The sequence below is a fragment of the Mastigoproctus giganteus genome, chromosome 1, assembly GCF_048544385.1.
Source record: "Mastigoproctus giganteus isolate SK-2022 chromosome 1, ASM4854438v1, whole genome shotgun sequence".
In the NCBI taxonomy this organism is placed as follows: Eukaryota; Metazoa; Arthropoda; class Arachnida; order Uropygi; family Thelyphonidae; genus Mastigoproctus; species Mastigoproctus giganteus.
In genome coordinates this window covers 166,876,239-166,896,487 of record NC_143575.1, presented here as the reverse complement: position 1 = coordinate 166,896,487, position 20,249 = coordinate 166,876,239, and the positions used below count along the sequence as shown (strand labels likewise).

Here is a 20,249-nt window from a genome sequence, read left to right as displayed (position 1 = left end):
GCGTAAAGCGAACCGCGTTATAACGGGGGCCTGCTGTATAAGGATAGAAAAAAGAAAAAAAAAATTTTAACCATTATATATGAGGACCATCGAATAAATTATTTATCCTGACTATAAATATGCATCATATATAAAAAAAACCTATAGTTTATCGTATTCTCATAAATCTCTTACCTTATTTCCGCAGATCCAGCTCAATACTATGAAGTACAGAAGAACAAAAGAGATTTAAAGCAGTCAACACAAAGGAAAACATAGATGTCAAGAAATTACAGAATGAGGGCTATCATCAAATTTTTGACAAAGTAGGGAATGGGCCAAAAGTTATTTACGGATGTATGAAAGCTGTATATAATGTTGCCCTTTTGAATACAAATAAAATTTTGGCTTGAGCAGTTTAAAAGGGGGTTGAAAATGTACAGATAACCCTCACATGAGATGACCAATGGAAGTGACAACTCCCAAAATGTGCTAAAAAACTGAAGACCTGGTTATGTACGATAGACATATCAGTGTCTATTACTACTACTGGAGAATGTAATATTTCTGATTGGTCCGTACTCACCATCCTCCACAAAGACTTGGCTAAATCAAAGTGATCAGGATGGTCATTATTTGTTCCCTCTGTCACAGTTCTTTGACTTCCTGATCTTTTCCTTATAGGTTTTCTGGTGGTTGCTAGTGGCGGGCATCGATATGCTGATCAGGTAGGTAGCCATTTTATTCTTGTTGATTAGGGTTGTGTCTGGTCTGTTGTGCAGTACTGTCTTGTCCATTATTAAGATGGGGTCCCAGTACAGTAAATACTGTCTAATATCTTCTTACTTTGTCTTTACAAGTGATATGGTTTAGATAATGTGATATTTATTTATCAATTTTAGAAAGAAAAAAACATCATCTATGTCTTCGTGATCTCCCAGAACACACTGTAATGATAACTGGTTGCAGTAAGAAAATGAGAGGAGAAAGCAGTTTTCCATTCTTTTAGATATAGGGGGCATTCTATGATTATATGTTTTACTGTTAATGAGCATAAGCAGTTACTGCACTGTGGAGGGTCATCGTTTGTTAGTAGGTAGCAGTGAGCTAGGAATGTATGACCAATGCGTAATCTGGCTAGCATTGTTTCTTCCTTTCTGTTTCGCCCGAGGTTGGATTGCTACTGTTTGGATTCTCTCTTGATTTCAAAAAAAAAAAAAGTTTATTACAGTAATACCCCGACTTACGCGAACTCGGAGTTACGTGGTTCTTGATTTTTTCGTTTGGCAACGCTGCCGCCCACTATCTTCAAGGTCGTTTTTCATATGTTATCGATATACGGTGCGACGGCGGAGAATGAGAGCGAAAGATGAACAAAATTCAACTTTGCTGCTTTTATGTTTTTTATATCAGTGAAGGAGAAACACATTTCACCATAATAACGTAAAAACCAACACAATTCCAGCTATCGGTAAAATCGCAAATGCAATTAGACCGAGTTTACTACCAGTTTATAACAGATTTCACTAGCAGAAACGCAACTGGATTTTTATTGTTTTATGGTAGTAACCCCTAGAAATGTGAGGGGTTAATAGTGTATCTCTGCCTTTATGGTGTTGTTTATTCAGTTGCTACATGCGCGCAGCTTTGTTTATGCGTATCAAGCGTGCTTCCTCGTTTTGTAATTGTGCTTTATTCCCTAAAAATGAGTAAAATGCTTAATTAAAAGGTGTGAAAAGGAAGCGTCCTGGTGAAGACACTGCAGATTCAGAGAGAAAAAGAAAAGCAATTATCGATAAACAGAGGCGGACTGGGTCAAAAATTCTTACCCGGGAAAATTTATAGTGGCCTCATACTATGGTTTATGGCCAAAATCACACTGGCCCACCAGGGTTTCCCCGGCAAGGCTTATGGCCAGTCCGCCTCTGTCGATAGAGAAAAAATATAAAATTGTGAAACGCTTTGAGCGAAATGAAAGACCATGTGATACTGCACATGCTACAGGCCTAAACGAAGCAACGGCGAAAAGCACATGACAATTGCATACTTGACAGGTTGAAAATTGAAAAGGGCTTAAAAATTTTAGAAAACATAGACTCCAACGAAGAACGCGTTATAGCTACAAAGCAAGGAATAAAAAAATTATTATCTTGCTACGAAGAAATTCTGCGTGAAAAAAAGAAGTCTCTGTGTCGTCAGACGAATTTGTTAGATTTTATGAAGCCATCGACATCGAAATAACTTTTTTACGTAAGTCATTTGTTTTCTAATACATATTTTGTATTAATATGTATAAAGAACTGCAATTTTATTAATATTTTTCTTCTAAACTAGTGTTTTTGTTAGTCCTTGGTCCCAATTAAGCAAAATTTATATGTATTTATATGCAAAGTTGTACCCCGACTTACGCGATTTTCGTCGGACCCACCTATCGCGTAACTTCGGGGTATTACTGTATTTGTTTGATCTTTCCACATGCATGCCCACTATTTTTATATGCCTGTTTGATAATCAATTTATGATCAGTATACGAGTCCTGAAATTAGATGGCATCACATTTGAAGCAATTTAGCAGCTAAATCCGCCTGCTTGTTTACAGGGATTCCAATGTGTCCAGGGATCCAACAAAATATTACGAGCTGTCCATGAAGTTCTAATAACTTTGCCAAAATTTTCTGTATCAGAGGATGACTAGGAAAGGATTTACACTGCAGAGCATTAACAGCACTTAACGAGTCCATATATAAGATGGATTGAGCACACAAGGCTTCTTTTATATTCTCTAGGGCTAGTAGAATACCACATAACTCAGAGGTATAAGTACTGCACTCTGATAGGAGCTGTCTGGAGATGATAGCATTTGATAGCACTACAGCTGTACCAAATTTACTACCGGTCTTGGATCCATTTGTATACATTTGAAAGACACTTCTAAACTCAGTGGAGTGAGCCATATGTATTTGCCTAATGTTGATATCTGGAAGGTTATTCTTTCCCCATTGCTGAAAATATCTATCAATATGTATCTGAGGCATTTGCCCTGGCTGGGTTTCGATGCTAGTATCCTGAAGTGTGTTAGCAAAATTCAGATCCCAACTTGCGATTAGAGCTTGAAGCCTACTGACAGATGGTTTGTTGAACCGTGGCTTGCGTTCATAGGGGTCTTTCCATTTTGGCATGAAGAGATATTGCCACATGGGATGATATGGGAGACTGCTGATTTTGGCTGCATAATTTAGTAGCAAAACTTGTTGTCGAAGGTGTAACGGCAGTTCATAGGCTTGGGTATAGAGGCTTTAAATTGGTGATGTGCGAAAAGCTACCAGCGCAACTCATAGTGCACTATGATTTATGGGATCGAACCACTTCAGTACATTTGGCCTGGTCAAGCTATATCAGAGGGTGGTAATCAATGGGTGCTGCTCTTCGTGGACTAATGTTATTAGTGGAGTCCCACAGGGTTCGGTGTTGGGTCCACTGTTGTTTTGCACCAATGATATTGATGAAGGTATATCATGCTTATTGTCAAAGTTTGCAGATGATACAAAGGTTGGCAGGGTTGTTAATGACAGTAATGGCAGTGTGCTACTGCAACAGGATCTAGAAAATTTGGGAGGATATTATGATGTGGTTACAAAGGAACTGGATGCAAAAAATAATTTTGATATCATATATTTGGATTTCAGGAAAGCATTTGACACTGTTGCACATGGAAGACTATTGTATAAATTGGAGCAGAATGGTATTAAGGGTAAGTTGCCACAATGGATAAAAGGATGGTTAAGTGGGAGAAGACAGAGGGTGGTAATCAATGGGTGCTGCTCTTCGTGGACTAATGTTATTAGTGGACTCCCACAGGGTTCGGTGTTGTGTCCACTGTTGTTTTGTATATTTATCAATGATATTGATGAAGGTATATCAGGCTTAATGTCGAAGTTTGCAGATGATACAAAGGTTTGCAGGGTTGTTAATGACAGTAATGGCAGTGTGCTGTTGCAACAGGATCTAGATAATTTGGGCAGATGGGCTAAGAAGTAGCAACTGAAGTTTAACCTTGACAAATGCAAAGTACTGCATATAGGTAGAAGTAACCCCAGAGAAACATACCAACTGTGTGGTACTACACTCAAGGTGGTAGAAAATGAAAAAGACCTGGGAGTAATTGTGCAGGCAGATATGAAGTTTTCTGAGCAATGCAGACAGGCTGGCAGGGCAGGTCAATGATATATAGGAATTTTGCTAGCAGGGAGAAGGAGGTGATTGTCCCTCTGTATAAGGCAATGGTCAGGCCACGCCTTGAGTTCTGCGTACAGGTCTGGAGGCCTCATTTTAGGAAGGATGTAGATTTACTTGAGCATGTACAGAGAAGGGCAACAAGACTGGTGAGGGGAATGAAGGGATCCTCTTACCAAGAGAGGCTTAAGTACTGCAAATTGCAGTGGCTGGAGACTAGGCACCTGCGCGGTGATCTGATTGAGGTGTATAAGGCCTTGAATGGGTTCAGCACGCTGAATTTTGATGGGCTCCTTCCACTCGTTCAGATTACGAACCTAAGGGGGCATAAATTCAAATTAAGAAAGGACAGATGTAGAATAGATGTGCGGAAATTTGCCTTTAGCCAGCGGGTGGTTAACAGCTGAACAAACTTCCATCTGTCGTTGTGGAAGTTGATAGGTTGAATAAATTTAAGGAGGAACTGGATAGGCATTTGGAGGGAATGGTGTGATTTTTTTTTTGGCTGATGTTGCATAAGCTCATACACTTGCTTTCTTGCATCACATGCCACCACTACTACTACTTCCGTGAGGTAGTTTGCTGATGCCCGTCTGTTTTTCCTTTTTCCTTCTTTGAGAAAACTGGTCTGCCTGTGTCAATGTCACCTTCTGGGTGAATTTCAAGAACTGTGTCCTCTTCATCCCCATTTTTGTCAATGTCCATGGTATCAGATCTGAATTTCTATGTATCAGTCCTTTCAGAGATCTTCATTTGTAGTTTCGGTTGCTGATTGGGATTCTTATCTGGAGGTATTGTTACCAGTGTATTCACTTCTTGAGTTGTATACTTGGAGGGAGATTGTTCATTTGATGGAGAACGTACTGCTCTGCCCCTCCAAGAAAGGTGTTGGGAATGTATGGTCAAACATGGCATCTGAGGTATCCAGCTTTTATAGTTGTGGGGAGATTTAGTGACTTAAATGTCAGTATTACTGTCTGAGTAGGGACAGGCACTCCATCTTTTTTGATAACAATTCTTTTTTGCATGGACTATATTTTGGTTGCTTAATTCACAGACAAGTTCATCCCCTGATACATTTAGGAGATCCCATTCTGATATTACCTCTTTAGAGGAGTTCAAGGTGGCAAATGGGGTAACCTTTGTGGGAATTCTGCCAAAGGTAGATATTTTCAAGAGTCTTTCAGCATGTCTGTGTTCACTCATCTCCACCAATAAATCTCCAGATCTTAGTCGCTGAACAATCGTTAGAGGGGCCAGCCACATTTACAAGGCATTTCTGAATGAAAAATGGGGAGAGCTTACTCAATGGTTGGTCTGTGGAGGAATGTAACATTAAAAAGAGAGGAGCAGAAAAATCTTTTGGTGCATGGAGGTTATACCCAGGATTACTGACAGTCCCACCATTGTGAAGGTGCAAGCAGAGGATCTGGCTGCCACAGACAAATGGTATGTATTCAAATTATCATGATCGTCATGTCTATTTGGATCTGAATATAGGATCAATCAAAGGAGCAACTATTGTCCATAGTTGCTCCTTTTAACTGTGGGAGAGTGAATTTCTTCTCCCACGTTTCCAGCCCTGCCAGGTGGAGGCAGGAGTTGTGCCTCCACCTGGCAGGGAGGAGGCACAACTCCTGCCTCCACCAGTGACCATGCGATAAGGTGGTCAGTGTTAGTGCGTTAGTAGGTTAGTCTTATATACAAGAAGGAAGGTGCTTTTTCCGCTTTTTCCTTTATGTTGAGTAAGCTGACTTCTTTACTTTAGAAGAGCAAAATTATATAACTTCGGAAATTAGAAAATAACGTTCAACTATAATCAATTGCTCTTTTAAGAAAATCGCTTTAACATAGAATAAGTACTACCGAAGTACTCAAAAAGCACTACAGTCACTCGCTTGGCACCTGGGGGCTCAGTAAACATATGGAAAAAGGTGTTAGAACCCATATTTAGAAAGGTCCATTGTTTTCGACTATACACTCAACAATCAAACCCCTTTCACTGATATCGCCTCTACCCCACAAAGTACTTTGTCCATTGAAAACACCTAATAATAGAAAAGAGGGTGGCAAATGCTTAATGAGATCATCAAAGTCTGGATATCGTTCCCACGTGGCAAATAGATTGTAAGTGGTGGTAAGTGGTGTAGCTTGAAAAGGGGTATGGTCACCTATGAGAATGGCAACTGCTCTGTTGGCAGGTCCATCCCTGGCTCTGTCTTTGGATATAATTGAACAGTTACACAAGTAAGGGTCCTTAAATATGCAAAAGCAGGTTAGCTAATGCTTATGCATTGATGTCATTGTTGTTTGGATGGAATTTACAGCAATTAAATTGTAAAAATTTGAATGTGGTCATTATTTAGATGCTAATCCATCGGCTTCTGAAGAGCTGAGCACTTTGTTTTCTCAGTCCTGTATTTGTCCTTTTTTTTTTTTTTTTTTTTTAAAAGAAAGGATGTTGGCCTATATTTGTTTCTTCTGTGAAGAGTTCAAGGACTGAGTCAGCTGGCAGCGCATCTCCTTGTTTTCAACATCGTGTTGCTAATAGTTGCTCCAGTTATTTTAGATTTTATTTCACTACTTTGTTTTGGTAGTATTGAAGCATTAGGGTATGAATGGAGAAAAGGGGTGGCAGATGGGTGGGTTTTTGTGATCTCAATGAACAGGGTGCAATGGGGGTGAATGACTCTCTTGGTGGAATAGTCATATTAGTTTGCATCTCAGTAGAATCCTTCACTGCTTTCCTTGTTTCCTGATAGGATATGTTCCGCTTAGCTCTGCCTCAAGTTTCTGTTTCTCTTTTTCCTCCTTCCAACTGTTGGGATGCTCATGTGTATGCAGGGTGATCTCCTTGGCAATTGATGCATACGGGTTTCGTTGCTGAACATCTGATGATTTAGTTGTCTTTTGCCCCACATCAATCCCATGGAAGGGCACCATGACAGGCCACTTGCGAGTGTCTATATTTTTGACACCTGAAGCATTTTAATGGCTTTGGTACTTATGGGCTTACTGGGTAGTGCAGGTATTATCCAGTTGTTATGGAATTAGGAGATGGGAAGTTGAAAGTTAGGATGAGATTTGCAGTGGGTACTAGATTCCCATCCCCATGCACAAATATTTCCTTTACAGGTTGTCACTCCTTGTGACTTAAGTTCAGAACAGATTTCTTCCTCTGACACTTTCATAAGATGTCACGAGCTGGATTTAGTGCCTTATGAGAAGTAACTGTGATCAGAATTCTCTCGATTGAGGTGGCTCCAAGAAGCTGTAATGAATGATTTTTATTTTTGGTTTCTATTAAAATATCACTGGACAGTAACTGTTTCACTGATTTTGATGATGCTGCCGATCATTCCACACTCTTCTGAATAAAGAAGGGTGATATCTTCCCAATGGGTTTTTCAGAAGTAGCATGAATTACTAGGAAGTGCAGTCCTGGTGTTATGTTTCTTCCATTCTTTCCCACTTTGTTGTATCAATGATATTATTATCAACTGTACTAGCATCTGGTAGGGAGCAGGTTGGAGTCTTAGAAGAAAACTTATAGAAGAAGATTATCAGGATTCAAGAGTGTTTTTTTTTTTTTTTTTTTTTTTACTGGTTCAGTGCCTGGGCTCTCAACCACCATGGATCCCAAATGTGTTGCTCACTACCTGGCAAGCAATAATTAGTGTAGTGTAGTCTAGTGTATTATAATTTAAATATTTATTGTTAGTTTAGGCATGTTGAAAATGTCTGGAACTGTTAAATACAAATATAAAACAGGTAGCCAAAAGCATAAGTAGTAAAAAGGAAGATGCTGAATAATGAAGCCATAAGATGTTCAACTAATATTCAGTTTTTAAAAGCAGGTAATAGAGAATGTGCTTTGTTCTCTCTCTCTCTCTCTCTCTTCCCCCCCCTTATGCTGAAGAAAAGGAGATTCAAGTGACCGTTATAAATGATAAACTTAATGGTATCTATAAGAGGAATTTAGAGTTTGTTTGTTTGTTATTTGGTTTTTAGGAGCATTAGCAACTAAGGCCATATTGCTCCTGGGATATGCGGTGGTCATTCCCTGACCTTTCTGTATCCTCCGTATTTGGTGGTTACGGGCTTGAACTCCAGTCTAATCAAGAAGCATGTGCTATGCACTGCTGCTCCTGCCCACCTGGCTATGAAGGCACCCTAGGAATTCAGAGAATGCCAAAACTTAGACTACAGGAATGTGAACAGCACTCATCAAAGTGGAGGCTGAAATAACAGAGGAAAGTACATGTTTTAGTAATTTAGTAATTTGCAGATGTGAAAAATACATATGGTGCTTATTTAAATGAATGCAAAGATCAAGGATTTGATTGCATTCATTTAATACATTAGGGAAGTAAAAGGTATCCAGGCTTGCATTCATAGAAAGGATAACCCTTCTGCAGAAGATTATTATACATCTATAGTTAATGCTATCCAATATTCTGAAACTATCATATTTCGTTAGATACATTCAGTGTTGTTTGTGTTTTTCACTGGCAATCCAATTAGATGGAACATTTTAAAAGATGTAGTAAACTGCATTGTTCACTATCACTCTGACATGTTGAGTTCTAGAGCAGATGATGTTCATTCAACTGCATTACATGTTTTTGGAGGTCTTAAAGCATTGAACTCTGATATGGATTCAACTAACATGATATTCTTTCAGAGATAAAAAGTACTGGCTATTTTCTGGCTAAATATCTGTTTGAGTATCAGTGACTGAAATAAATTTTGTACACTTCAGAAGTATATTTCTTTAAGCTGAATCTACTCTTATTGGCAGCAAGTTAAGATAGTTGAGAGAGAGAAAGAAATGGACTTGGGGTTTGTCAGAAGCATGTATGCTTAATGAAAGCATTCGAATACAAATGCAGTTTTCAGAAAAAAAAAGAATAAATAAAGGAAAATATTTTGTGACGAGACTGCCTCTTTGTTTAGACAAAGCACCAGCTCAGTGTGATTCCCAATCCGAAAATGAATTGCTGTTTAGAATTAATGTATTTTATTCTACCTTGGATAAGTGACTGGAATACAAGTTCAGAGCTAGTAACAATATAAGCAGTCTTCATTCCTGTCCTAAATATTTGATCTTCACATATGAATTTCCTGAAGAAAAGTTTCAGTTGCTGAAATACTTCATCTGAGGAAGATCCTTAAATGACACTTGTAAAGGACACTGCCGACACCTCTTACTGAGATCTACAACAAAAAATTACAGTTAGCATTAAGGGAAATCTGTATTTTGCTCCAGGTATTCTGCACATAACCAGTGACTACTGCTGAGACAGAACAGTTTTAGAAATTAACAGCAAGCCAAACTAAAAGAAATATTGAAATATTGTTCCAGACGTTATTAATGATTTTGTTTTAGAAAATGCCAAAAGGTGACAGTGTAACTGGTCCCCCCCCCCACACTGTTGTGTATATTTGTGTAACAGGTAGACAGCAAGTTTCTTCCTTTTAAAAACTAGCACTACCATACTATTTCATTTAGTGATGGATCCACTAAAAGAGTTTTGTTGTTTTGTTAGGGTGGGGGAAGAACAGCAACAATTTATTGGTTGCAACTACTTAAATGCCAATTATTATTCAACTTAATCAAAAAACAGTAAACTGAATTTCAATTTAAATTGTTCAAAGTCCTTAGACATGAAAGAAAAATATTAAAACAGTGTGCAAAACACCTTTACTGATTCTAAAAAGCATTCATAAAGAAATAAAAAACTGCAAATTACAGAACAATTTTTTGAGGTTTTTAATTCTTAATATCCGCTCAGTTTAATTTAAAAATGGGAGTGATGATGTCAAGACTGTACAGTTAAAAAAAATATATAAAAAACATTCTTATAATACAGTTGCATTATAAGTGGAGGCAAAATATTTACTTTCACAGGGGTGTGCTGGGTTTGTGCTAGAGCCCAAACTTAGTAATAAAATATTTCATATCAAATCATGTTTGTTTGTTTGTTTGTTATTTGGCTTTTAGGAGCATTAGCAATTAAGGCCATATTGCTCCAGGGATATGTGGCGGTCATTCCCTGACCTTTCCGAACCCTGATCTAAATCAAGAAGCCTGTGCTACGCTCTGCTGCTCCTGCCCACCTGGCTACGGAGGCGCCTCAAATCAGAGAGAGAGAGAGAGAGAGAGAGAGAGAGAGAGAGAGAGAGAGAGAGAGAGAGAGAGAGAGAGAGAGAAAGAGAGAGAGAGATTTCCTTTTTTTATTAAGGAGTTTATATTACAATGAGCTAAACTATTAATTAGCATCTCTAAAAAATAAGTTCTATGAGAAAATGTCTTAAAAATGGAATGCTGGATTCCCCTCTGGTTTCCAAAAACTATAACTTCTGTATAAAGAGTGGAGATTTGATGACATTTCAGACATCCAGGAAAAATCCCAGGGCATACTGAAGATGATCACAAAAGGGGCCCTACAGCAGTTGATTCACTGTAGCAATCCTGGATGGAATTACTCTTGGGGTGGCATCACAGAATACCCAGTGAGTTCAGAAAATATTTTTCCACAGTACTACTACTGTACTATAATAAATGCAACTTTACATCACTGCACTTATTCCAGAAGTGGTATGAAAATTTTCTTCCTTTGGTTTATCAATTCATGAAGTAATATATAATAAAAAATTCATTAACAAAGACATACAGTATATAAGATGGTTAGTTTACAATTTTATTTTTAATATCTCAATGCTCTTCATACATTTTGCATTTTATGGATATTAAAAACCAAAGATACATACAAAGATTCTGCAGCAGCAACTCGTTCAGCAAGACTATACAGTTGCTCACCATTTCTCAGGTCAACTATTGGAGAGAGGAATGGAGTGGGAACCTTGTCCTGATGGAATATAAATAATAATAATGCTTTTTACATTATAAATACAAAATCATGAAGAGAAAAAAATCTCCAAAATGTTTAAAATGGCTTAGGAAGACACGATTTCCGCCTGATTTTATGTAACTGTATTGAATAGTTGTAAAATGTCCGATTGCCTTAATAACATATATATTGAAGTTTTCATTTCAATTTTCTGCATTACCCTAAGTGCAAATACTATTATGGACCTGATTTAATGTTTAAAAGAAAAAAGAAGCTACTTATTTAGGGTTTATTATTAATATTATTAGAAATAAAGTGACATGTATGATAAAAAAGCAAAAAAACACTTATTACAATCATCTTTTCATGGATAAGCAGATAACACAAAAGGGTAAATGGAGCATTATAAATAACATGTTAAGTACAAGGAAGAAAAAGTCAAGGGGAAACCAAATTAAAACACTAGTAGAACAGATTTCTGGTGCAAACAAACAATATGATGCTGCAAATAGGTTTGCCAAAGCTGTATTAGATCTCAACAGATACTTAATTCATTATTGCCAAGATTCCTTTACTCAACAAGATAGTCTTCCTCAGATAATGAACTCTTGTGTAGTCTTAGCTCCACATTATACTGAGATTCTTAAAATTATAGAACAATTAAAGAACAAGAAATCTTATGGACTGGACTATATTACAGTAACCGAGGTAAAGAGAAACAAAGAACATTTCTCTGTTCTCTTGGTAGAGCTAATAGCACGGATGTTAGAGTTGGGAAGCTATCCTACAAATTTACTCTCATTTAAGATAATTCCTATATATAAAAAGGGACCACCTGATGACTTTTGCAATTACAGACCCATAACAATACAGTCAGTTTTAAATAAGATAATAGAAAATTATATATTTTCCCATATAAGCAAATATTTACATCAATATGGACTGTTAAACGACTCTCAATTCTCATATCAGAAGGGCAAGAGCACACAGACATTATTAGAGAACTTAGTAGACTCTCTAAACTTACATTTAAACAACAATAACTTCATATTGATTTTATTTATAGATTTGACCAAAGCATATGACCTAATTGATATCCAAATATTGCAACAGAAATTACTGAAATATGGTATAAGGGGAAGACTCAATCAACTCCTAGCAAATTATTTAACCAAAAGAAAAATAACATTAGAAGTAGAAAATACAAAGGGAAATCTTATAATGTAAAGAGAGGAGTACCTCAGGGCACTCATGCTGGGCCAATCATGTTCAACATCTATATAAATGACATATTCGAAGTAATTAAGAACTCCTTTATAAAAATTTATGCAGATGATATAATCTTATATATAATAGGAAAGAACCTAAAAAAAAAAAAAGGCGAATGAGTTACAACAGGATGCAATACATTTACAAATTTGGTTGCACGATAATAAATTAGCACTCAGCTTGAAAACACAAAATTTTTGGTAATAAGACCTCCTCATCAAACCTTGGACATTCAACCCTCTATCAAATTGCACAAACATGATTGCCTACATGATCAGAATTTCAAGAATTGCAAATGTTTAACTGTGGAAGAAGTTTCAAATCATTGTTACCTTGGGTTGTGGATTGACTACAGTCTAAGTTGGGCAATGCATATAACAAACATATAACATGAGATTTTATGTGTCATTTTTCTATTACATTAAGAATAAGTTAAATCTTAGAACAAAAGTTACCTTATATTATGCATTAGTGGACTCCCAACTCAGTTATTTAGTAAATATATGGGCAAGAGCAAATAAAACAGAAATAAGGGCAATAAACAACTTAATGAATAGGATTCTGAAACTTTTAATGGGGACAAACTCTTGGAATGACCTGAACAAAAGACGGCAATTTTTGTTGAAACATAAAATACTGTATCCAGTTCAAAAACTGAAGTTAAATCTATTCTTAAAAAATCTTAACACAATTTGTGAAGTCAAATCTGCAAAGAAATGTCTCACAAAATTTAAGGAACCCAAAAGCAATTACTTTGCCTCACCCTAGGATACTAAATAGATTTAGAGATAGGCACACAATGAATATCATAAACAACTTGTTGGCTAGTGTTGATTTCAGGCTCAGGAGAAGTTACCCCATCTCCGAATTAAAATTCCTAATAAGAAAATTCTTGATACTCAATGACACAGTAGATTAGAATTGATATGCAGATAAACTACTACCTCTGTTTACAGTGTGGAATATACTATGTGTAGTGACTTCATAGTCTTTTCTGTAAGATAACAAATTTGTACAAAACTGTTGTAAAGGAAGAATTACAACTTGTTGTCAAGAAATTTACTTTTCTTAACAAGTTAATTTATTGTAAACGAATTCTCTTGATAAATAAATTGTATTGTAAAAAAATTGTATTGTATTATTATTATTAGCCAATGGTGCAAAGAAGCCTGAGGCTTATGCTTCACCAGCCAACAAAATTCCCAAGTTATGCTGTGTGGAGGTGGGGGGGGGGAGGGAGAGAGAGAGAGAGAGAGAGAGAGAGAGAGAGAGAGAGAGAAGTAGAAGAGAATCACCAAGAAAGATCAGAATGATGATATCCAGCTCATGACCCTGGGTGTGCCAAGCCCATACTCACCAGATGTGAGCCCCTGGGTATATTGACACATCAACAACATAGGCTACAATGCACCAATAATGGTAAATTAATAAAAATGGTAAAAGATAGAAAGGAAAAAAAGATTATAGTAACCCATTAAAATTTATCACTGTCAGGAAAAGGTCAAGAAAGCTATATAAAAATAGAAAATGGTCAAAAAAGGAATAGATGATATATAAATAATAGTTAAAGGTATATACAGTGGATTCCGGTTATTTGGGCCACCGGTTAATCGGGGCAGCCGTTTATTTGGGGCAAATCTTAAAAAACAGAAACCAATTGAGAAAATAGCCAGGGTTTACTTCGCTTAATTGGGACAGCATGCCGTTTAATCAGGGCAGGAGACAGCAGCAGCACTGGAGATTACCCTATGATTGTCTCCAACCGTACCACGTGGTTCGGTCGAAATTCTGGAGGTCACAACCATAAAACAATAAAAACAATTAGCAGTCACCTGTTTATTGGGCTTTTCTGTTGGTGAAAAATATCATAAACAGACAGTAAAGTCGATCTTACTGAATTTGCGATAACACCGACAGCTGGAATTCTGTGGATTATTATGGTGAAATGTGTTTATACTTCCATGAAATCTTTAATCATATAAAAAAATTAATTTTCGGATCTTCTCTTCATTCCTATTTTTAAAGCTTTGTAACTCGTTACTCTGTTCTTACTTGCGCGTATTGTGTTACTTGGAATTTGTGTGTGCCGTGTTCTTTGTTATTGATTGCTTATCTTTATCTTTTTTGACATTTGTGGGTAGGGGTTAAATTTTAACCCCTACCCACAAATGTCAGTGAACAGAAATGGCAACTAGTTAGTATGTACATATTACAGTACGTATTAATTATTCCGATTATCACGTATCATTTAATTTTTTAATTGGTAAGGTAATAAAGGGTAAATTTGTGCTTAATATATCTTTGCTTTTATAGCCTGTGGATAACATTCCTCCTATTTTCGCTAATTAGAATCGCTGTTTAATAGAATTAAAATTCAATTCACAAACGTGATCACAATGACCGGCGCTTACTGCACATCGTATAGTGAACGGCAATTTACTATGTTGAGTTCGTTGTAACGTGATTTGACCGTACAGTGAACCAACTGTAAAGAGGGGGGGCACATTGTATTTTTAACTACGTGAAACTTCGGATAATTGGGCAGCCACTTAATCAGGCCAAAATGCACTAGTCCTGATGTGTCCCAAATAACCGGAATGGACTGTATAATAAAAGAGTACATTTTAAATAGAAGGAAACAAGTTAATTAATTTTAAATAGTTAATAACAGCCAACACATGGTTGTTGTCAGATAGTATCTGACTCAGTGTATAGGGCTCAGTCAAATGGGTAAAAGTAGTAAAAGATATGCACTGTTCACATCTAAAACATGGACATTTGATTATTATATGTCTAATTGTTAAAAAGGTGTCACAAACCTTGCACACAGTGGTCACCAGCCCTGAGCAGAAAATAATGTGTAAGATGGCAATGTCCTACATGGATGTGAACAATTCTTGCACAGGCTAGACTGCCATATTAGGATCACAAGTTTAATCTGATATAATTTGTTTGTTACCTGTCTGTATCATGATTGTTGCCAATGGTAATGTAGTATGTTTCTTATCACTTGCCTGTAGTCTGTATAGGGTACCAGCCGGCTGCGATTCCTTTGGGAATGTGCTGATATGGCAGCAGTATCTGCTAGATCATACTCATAATCCCAGTGTGGATCAGGATCCAGCAGAAGCTGGGTATAAAACGTAGATTCACAGAGATAATGTAAATTCTGCTAAATCCTGGACAGGAACTGGGTAAGGATCATATCTCATCACTGATAGAGCCTGTAATGCTCAAAAAGAATCTTGTGTATCATACACCTTCGATAATCATTAGTTTTAATGTAGTCCAAGGCTAGCTGTACAGCACACAACTCTGAACTCTGCAGTGTGTATACTGCTCCTAGGGAATCTTCTTGGATACTGTGCTATCTGGCAAGACTGCAGACGACTCTGATTTCTGGAATGATGTTTTATACGAGTTTGAGTTCTGGTGCGGGGTGACAGTTCCGTGTACACAAATGGTCAAAATAGCCAAAAGTGTAAGCAAATGGTCATCTGGGATGAAAATGCAAAACCATTAGCCACTTCCCAAGTGGCTAATGGTTTTGTTAGCATGCTGTTGTAGTATGCTAACAAATTGTAGCATGCTGTTGACCATATTATGGTCAATAGCATGCTACAATTGCCTTTTGATAACCCTCATGTTTATTGATTGTGAAAAGATGCTAAAATCATCAATGAAGAGGGCAATGGAGAAAGTTTTTCAGTAATAGAATTAAGTTTGATAGCAAAAAGTATAACACTTTGAACTGACCTTTGGGGAAACACCTTCCTCTTGCAGGAAGGGGAGGGAGGGAGGGAGGGAGAGAGAGAGAGAGAAAAAAACAGACTCACACAAACTTGGAATGTGGAGTTTAACAAAACATTTTAATAAAAAGGAGCTAGATGATCCTAAGACCAATGTTATAAACATCTTTTAGAAGTCCAAATGTCCAAGCTGTGTAATATGCTTTTTTCCATATTAAAAAAAAAAAAAAAAAAAAAAAATCAACACCAGGTGCTTGATTTTGAGGAAAGCATCTGGAATAGACATTTTCACCCATATTAAATGGTTGAGTTGACCTCTTCGTTAGGAAGCCATATTGTATTCTGTAAAGGTGGTCATTTGCTTAAAAATACCCTACGACCATCCATTCCACAATCTCTTTTTTGTAAAATAATAAGAGAAGTTATTTTACAAATATTGATATCAAAGTAGAACGTATTGAGCATTACAGCTCTGGTTCATACTATCTAATTCCACAATCTTGCATAAGTAGCTTGTCAGAGCAATTGGGTACTAATTGCATGGAACCTTTTGAATCTTACCTGGCTTGGGAAATGTAAGCGCAATTGCTTAATGCCAAGAGTCTGGGAATTGGTTTCCATGTTGTACACACAGAGCAGCTAATCCACAGATTCAGTAGAAAGATGTTTAATCATCTCATAAAGGATATTATCTATCCTGAGGTAGTCGAATGGAATAGAGACAGCGCCACTTTGCAACTCCCATTGAAAGTGGCGCTGTCTTTGAGGCATACAATCAGTGTTTCAATTCCCATTGAAAGACTGATTGTATGCCTCATTGGGAGGCATACAATCAGTCCTTGGGAGGGTACAATGCTTTGGCAGACACTGAAGCAACTGTTTCCCCTAGAGTTGACCGTTGCAGGGACCCACTGGCTGACTGATCCTTGGCAAGCCATGTCAGCACTACTGCCTTGTTGAAGCAGGGGACAAAGTGGTATGATGGAGATGGGCCCCCTCAACAACCAGGATCCCACTTTCAAAGTTTCCATGGATCGCAGAGCACAGAAAACACACCGGATTCCTATAATGTTAGCCTGAAACCTAGGCTGTGGATGTTGGATTCCAGTGATGCCAATCTGGAGGACAAGCAACATCACTGGGAGGTCCCCTCAGCATGTACAGGTGCCCACTGAGGGGCAAGTTCTGTTGCAAGTCTCTTATAATTTGCTCTAAATTCTTACTTAGTACCTAGTGTATAAAATAATATCACCTGTATACATTTTTACAAGGGCATTTTTAATAACAAACACTTAAAATATCCTTTACAAAAATATTTAACACAGCAGAGGTCTGAATTATGTTCCCTATAATATATCATATTTTGTTCTGTAACTTTTTTACTCTTTCAGCTGTTAGCTTATATCCTACACTTAATAAGATAACTTTTAAATATATGCAACTGAGAAAGGTTCTTTTATTCCATAATTAAAAAGGTTTCTGCAACTATCCTAAGTTTATCAAATCAAGCTAAATTTAAATGCCAAGAAATATTAAAACTGTTTACACATCTACAGTAAAGATAGTGTATTTTTTGCCTTTTTTATATATTAGATAGTATGAATCAGAGCTGTACTGCTCAATATGTTCTACGTTGATAATAATATTAGTAAAATAATAAGAGTTTACCTCAATATAGTGCGTAGAACACTTCCGTATGATATCCTCCAGAAATTAAAACGGAAAAAAACGAAAAAAATTGACAACTTACCAGTACATTAGAGTAAAATATAAATAATTAAATAATCAATTTAACACAATTCAAATCAATTTAAAACAACTAAAAATCAAATTAACACAATTAAAAGAATCTAACGAAAATAACGAAAATATTTTCGTTAGATTTTCTGGAGGGTATCATACAGAAGTGTTCTACGCACTATATCGAGGTAAACTCCTCTTATTATTTTACTAACTTTTTTATATATATTTATTGATAAAAATAATAGGATTTAATGACATTACTGAATGGCTAAGCAAGCAAGAAAAAGTATTAAATTATTGAACTAGGTTATGGGTCTGGGGTACTACTAATTATAGTAGAAATACTCTGCAACCATAATGGAATATAGACAAATGTATATTTTCAGTATATTGGATAGGGGCGCTGACCTGTTAATTGTAATTACCATGGAAAAATTGAGAATGCCAGCAAGTTAAAAGGAGATAACCTGAAATTAAATAAGATTAACATAAAAATAATAATGATAATAACGATGGTACCTAAAGTAGTGGGTCCTAGGGCTTTTACTACTTATTCAAAGGGTTGGCAGCCAAAACCGTAGGATCCACTGCAATAAGCAGGGGCTCTGTTTCTGTTACATGCGAAATGTATACATCATAGCCAACCCGATTGAGACGAAAAGGAAGGAATAAAATTCAAACATAAATAAAAATAAATATATAAGTATAAAATAGAGCTAAAAAGCTAAAATAATGCCAATTAAATCTAGTTAAAGAAAAAATGAATGAAAGTTTGAATTCATAAAGATGGCAAAATACAGTATGAAACATAAACAAAGTAACTTTAGATAACAAAATGTCACGTTAATGCCAACTTTCTGTTTGCTTAGACAGGAATCGGTGAAGTTAGCTACGTGTAGTGATTACAGAGCAGCATCGGAGACCAAAGAAAGAAAGCCGATAGTTCTCTGTACAGTATATTAATATCAGTTCAAGTAACCCCGAGTGAGGGGTGGGGGAGAAGGTGTGAAATCGTCAAAGTGAACCGCACCCGTGTGACGGGGAAGTAAGCAATTCAACAAATGAGGCAAAGTGCCAGCAAAGGGAGAATCAATGACTAACAAGGTAGTGTAGAAAAGACACTAAACTTTGTTTAAGAAGAAAGAAGGCTACAGTAGAGGAACAGCATCTCGATATTGCTTTCGGCCAGCCTAATTGCACATTGGAAAAAATTGGATCAAGGAAAATATATTTGTGTTCGGGTTGTCTGCGGTTGCTAAACCCGTACCATAGTTGTTCTCTGGATGGAAGACTGGACAAGTGCCTCATGTGTTTAAGTCAGTATTGGTATTGTTATTGAGGAAATGTAAAAAGAAGAAAAAATTTAAATACAAATAATGACGTCGACAAAACTTAACAAAACAGCGAGCAGGAAATAACACAACACTGAGATACGACACAGGCTAGGGGGTTTATAACAATACATTATGTACAGGGCTGAAAGTAATATGTAATCAAATGGCAAATATGTTGTTTATATCAAAGTTGTAAGTTTTTTGAATTTTATAATATTTATTGCTTTTTTGAAATGATGGTAGAGGAAAGCTTTAGGGAAATTATTGCATATCAATTTATTAGTTGAGTGGTTTGACGTGTAGTCTGATGTCAGAAATGAGATTGTTCCTATTGCATATTGTTGCAATTCTGATGCACTGGGAGAATATTATGTTAGCATGTACTTTTTTTTAGAAATGTCAGAGTGCCAATGGGTAAACTTTAAAGCTAAAAGCATCTCTTTATATAATATATATGTTGATTGTGGTATGAGGGCTGTTGATATTGATATCCAGATCTAAGTAATTGGCTGAAAAGTCATTATCATTTGTTTTCTTCAGGGTAAGTTCTGAAGGGTAAATATCAGCAAAGTTCTGTATAAATGTAGGGTAGTTGAATACTAACAAGTCATCAATATATCTGTAAAGTTTTATGTCTGAGGGTAGAGAGGTCTCAGACCAGTATAAATACAAGTTAGCTAAGACACTGCTAACGGGGCTATCCATCGGGGTACTTTTGGTTTGCAAGTATACAGATTTGCCATCAAAAATATAGTTATTGGAGACAGAGACTAATAAAATTGTTCCAATAAACTGAATTGCAACCAATAATATGTTTGTAGTTATTGTAAATTTCATTCAAGACCGATTTTAAGTTGGTTAAGTCTATGCTGGTGAATAGACTATTGAAGTCAAAAGTTTGCACATGAGAGATGTCAGTATTCAGAGCATTAATAACTGATATATTGTTTTAATTATTCTACTATCAGGAAGGATGTTCGTGATAGGTTTAAGTAACCTTTCCAAAGTTTTGCCAGGTTTATGGGGATAGCTGTATTTGCAGGAAGTAATAAACCTAAAGCCTGTGGGATTTTTGTGGAACTTGGGTA

At 36.5% G+C, this 20,249-nt stretch overlaps 1 protein-coding gene across 1 annotated transcript in view; it reads right to left on the bottom strand.

The window, feature by feature from the left end:
• The window catches only part of Vps50 (vacuolar protein sorting 50), a 731,402-nt gene that overhangs the window by 79,812 nt on the left and 631,341 nt on the right, over positions 1–20,249 (bottom strand). The window contains exon 21 of the mRNA XM_090374870.1: positions 10,987–11,084. Coding sequence (XP_090230996.1) covers positions 10,987–11,084 — 98 coding nt within the window. The remainder of the gene's footprint in view (positions 1–10,986; positions 11,085–20,249) is intronic.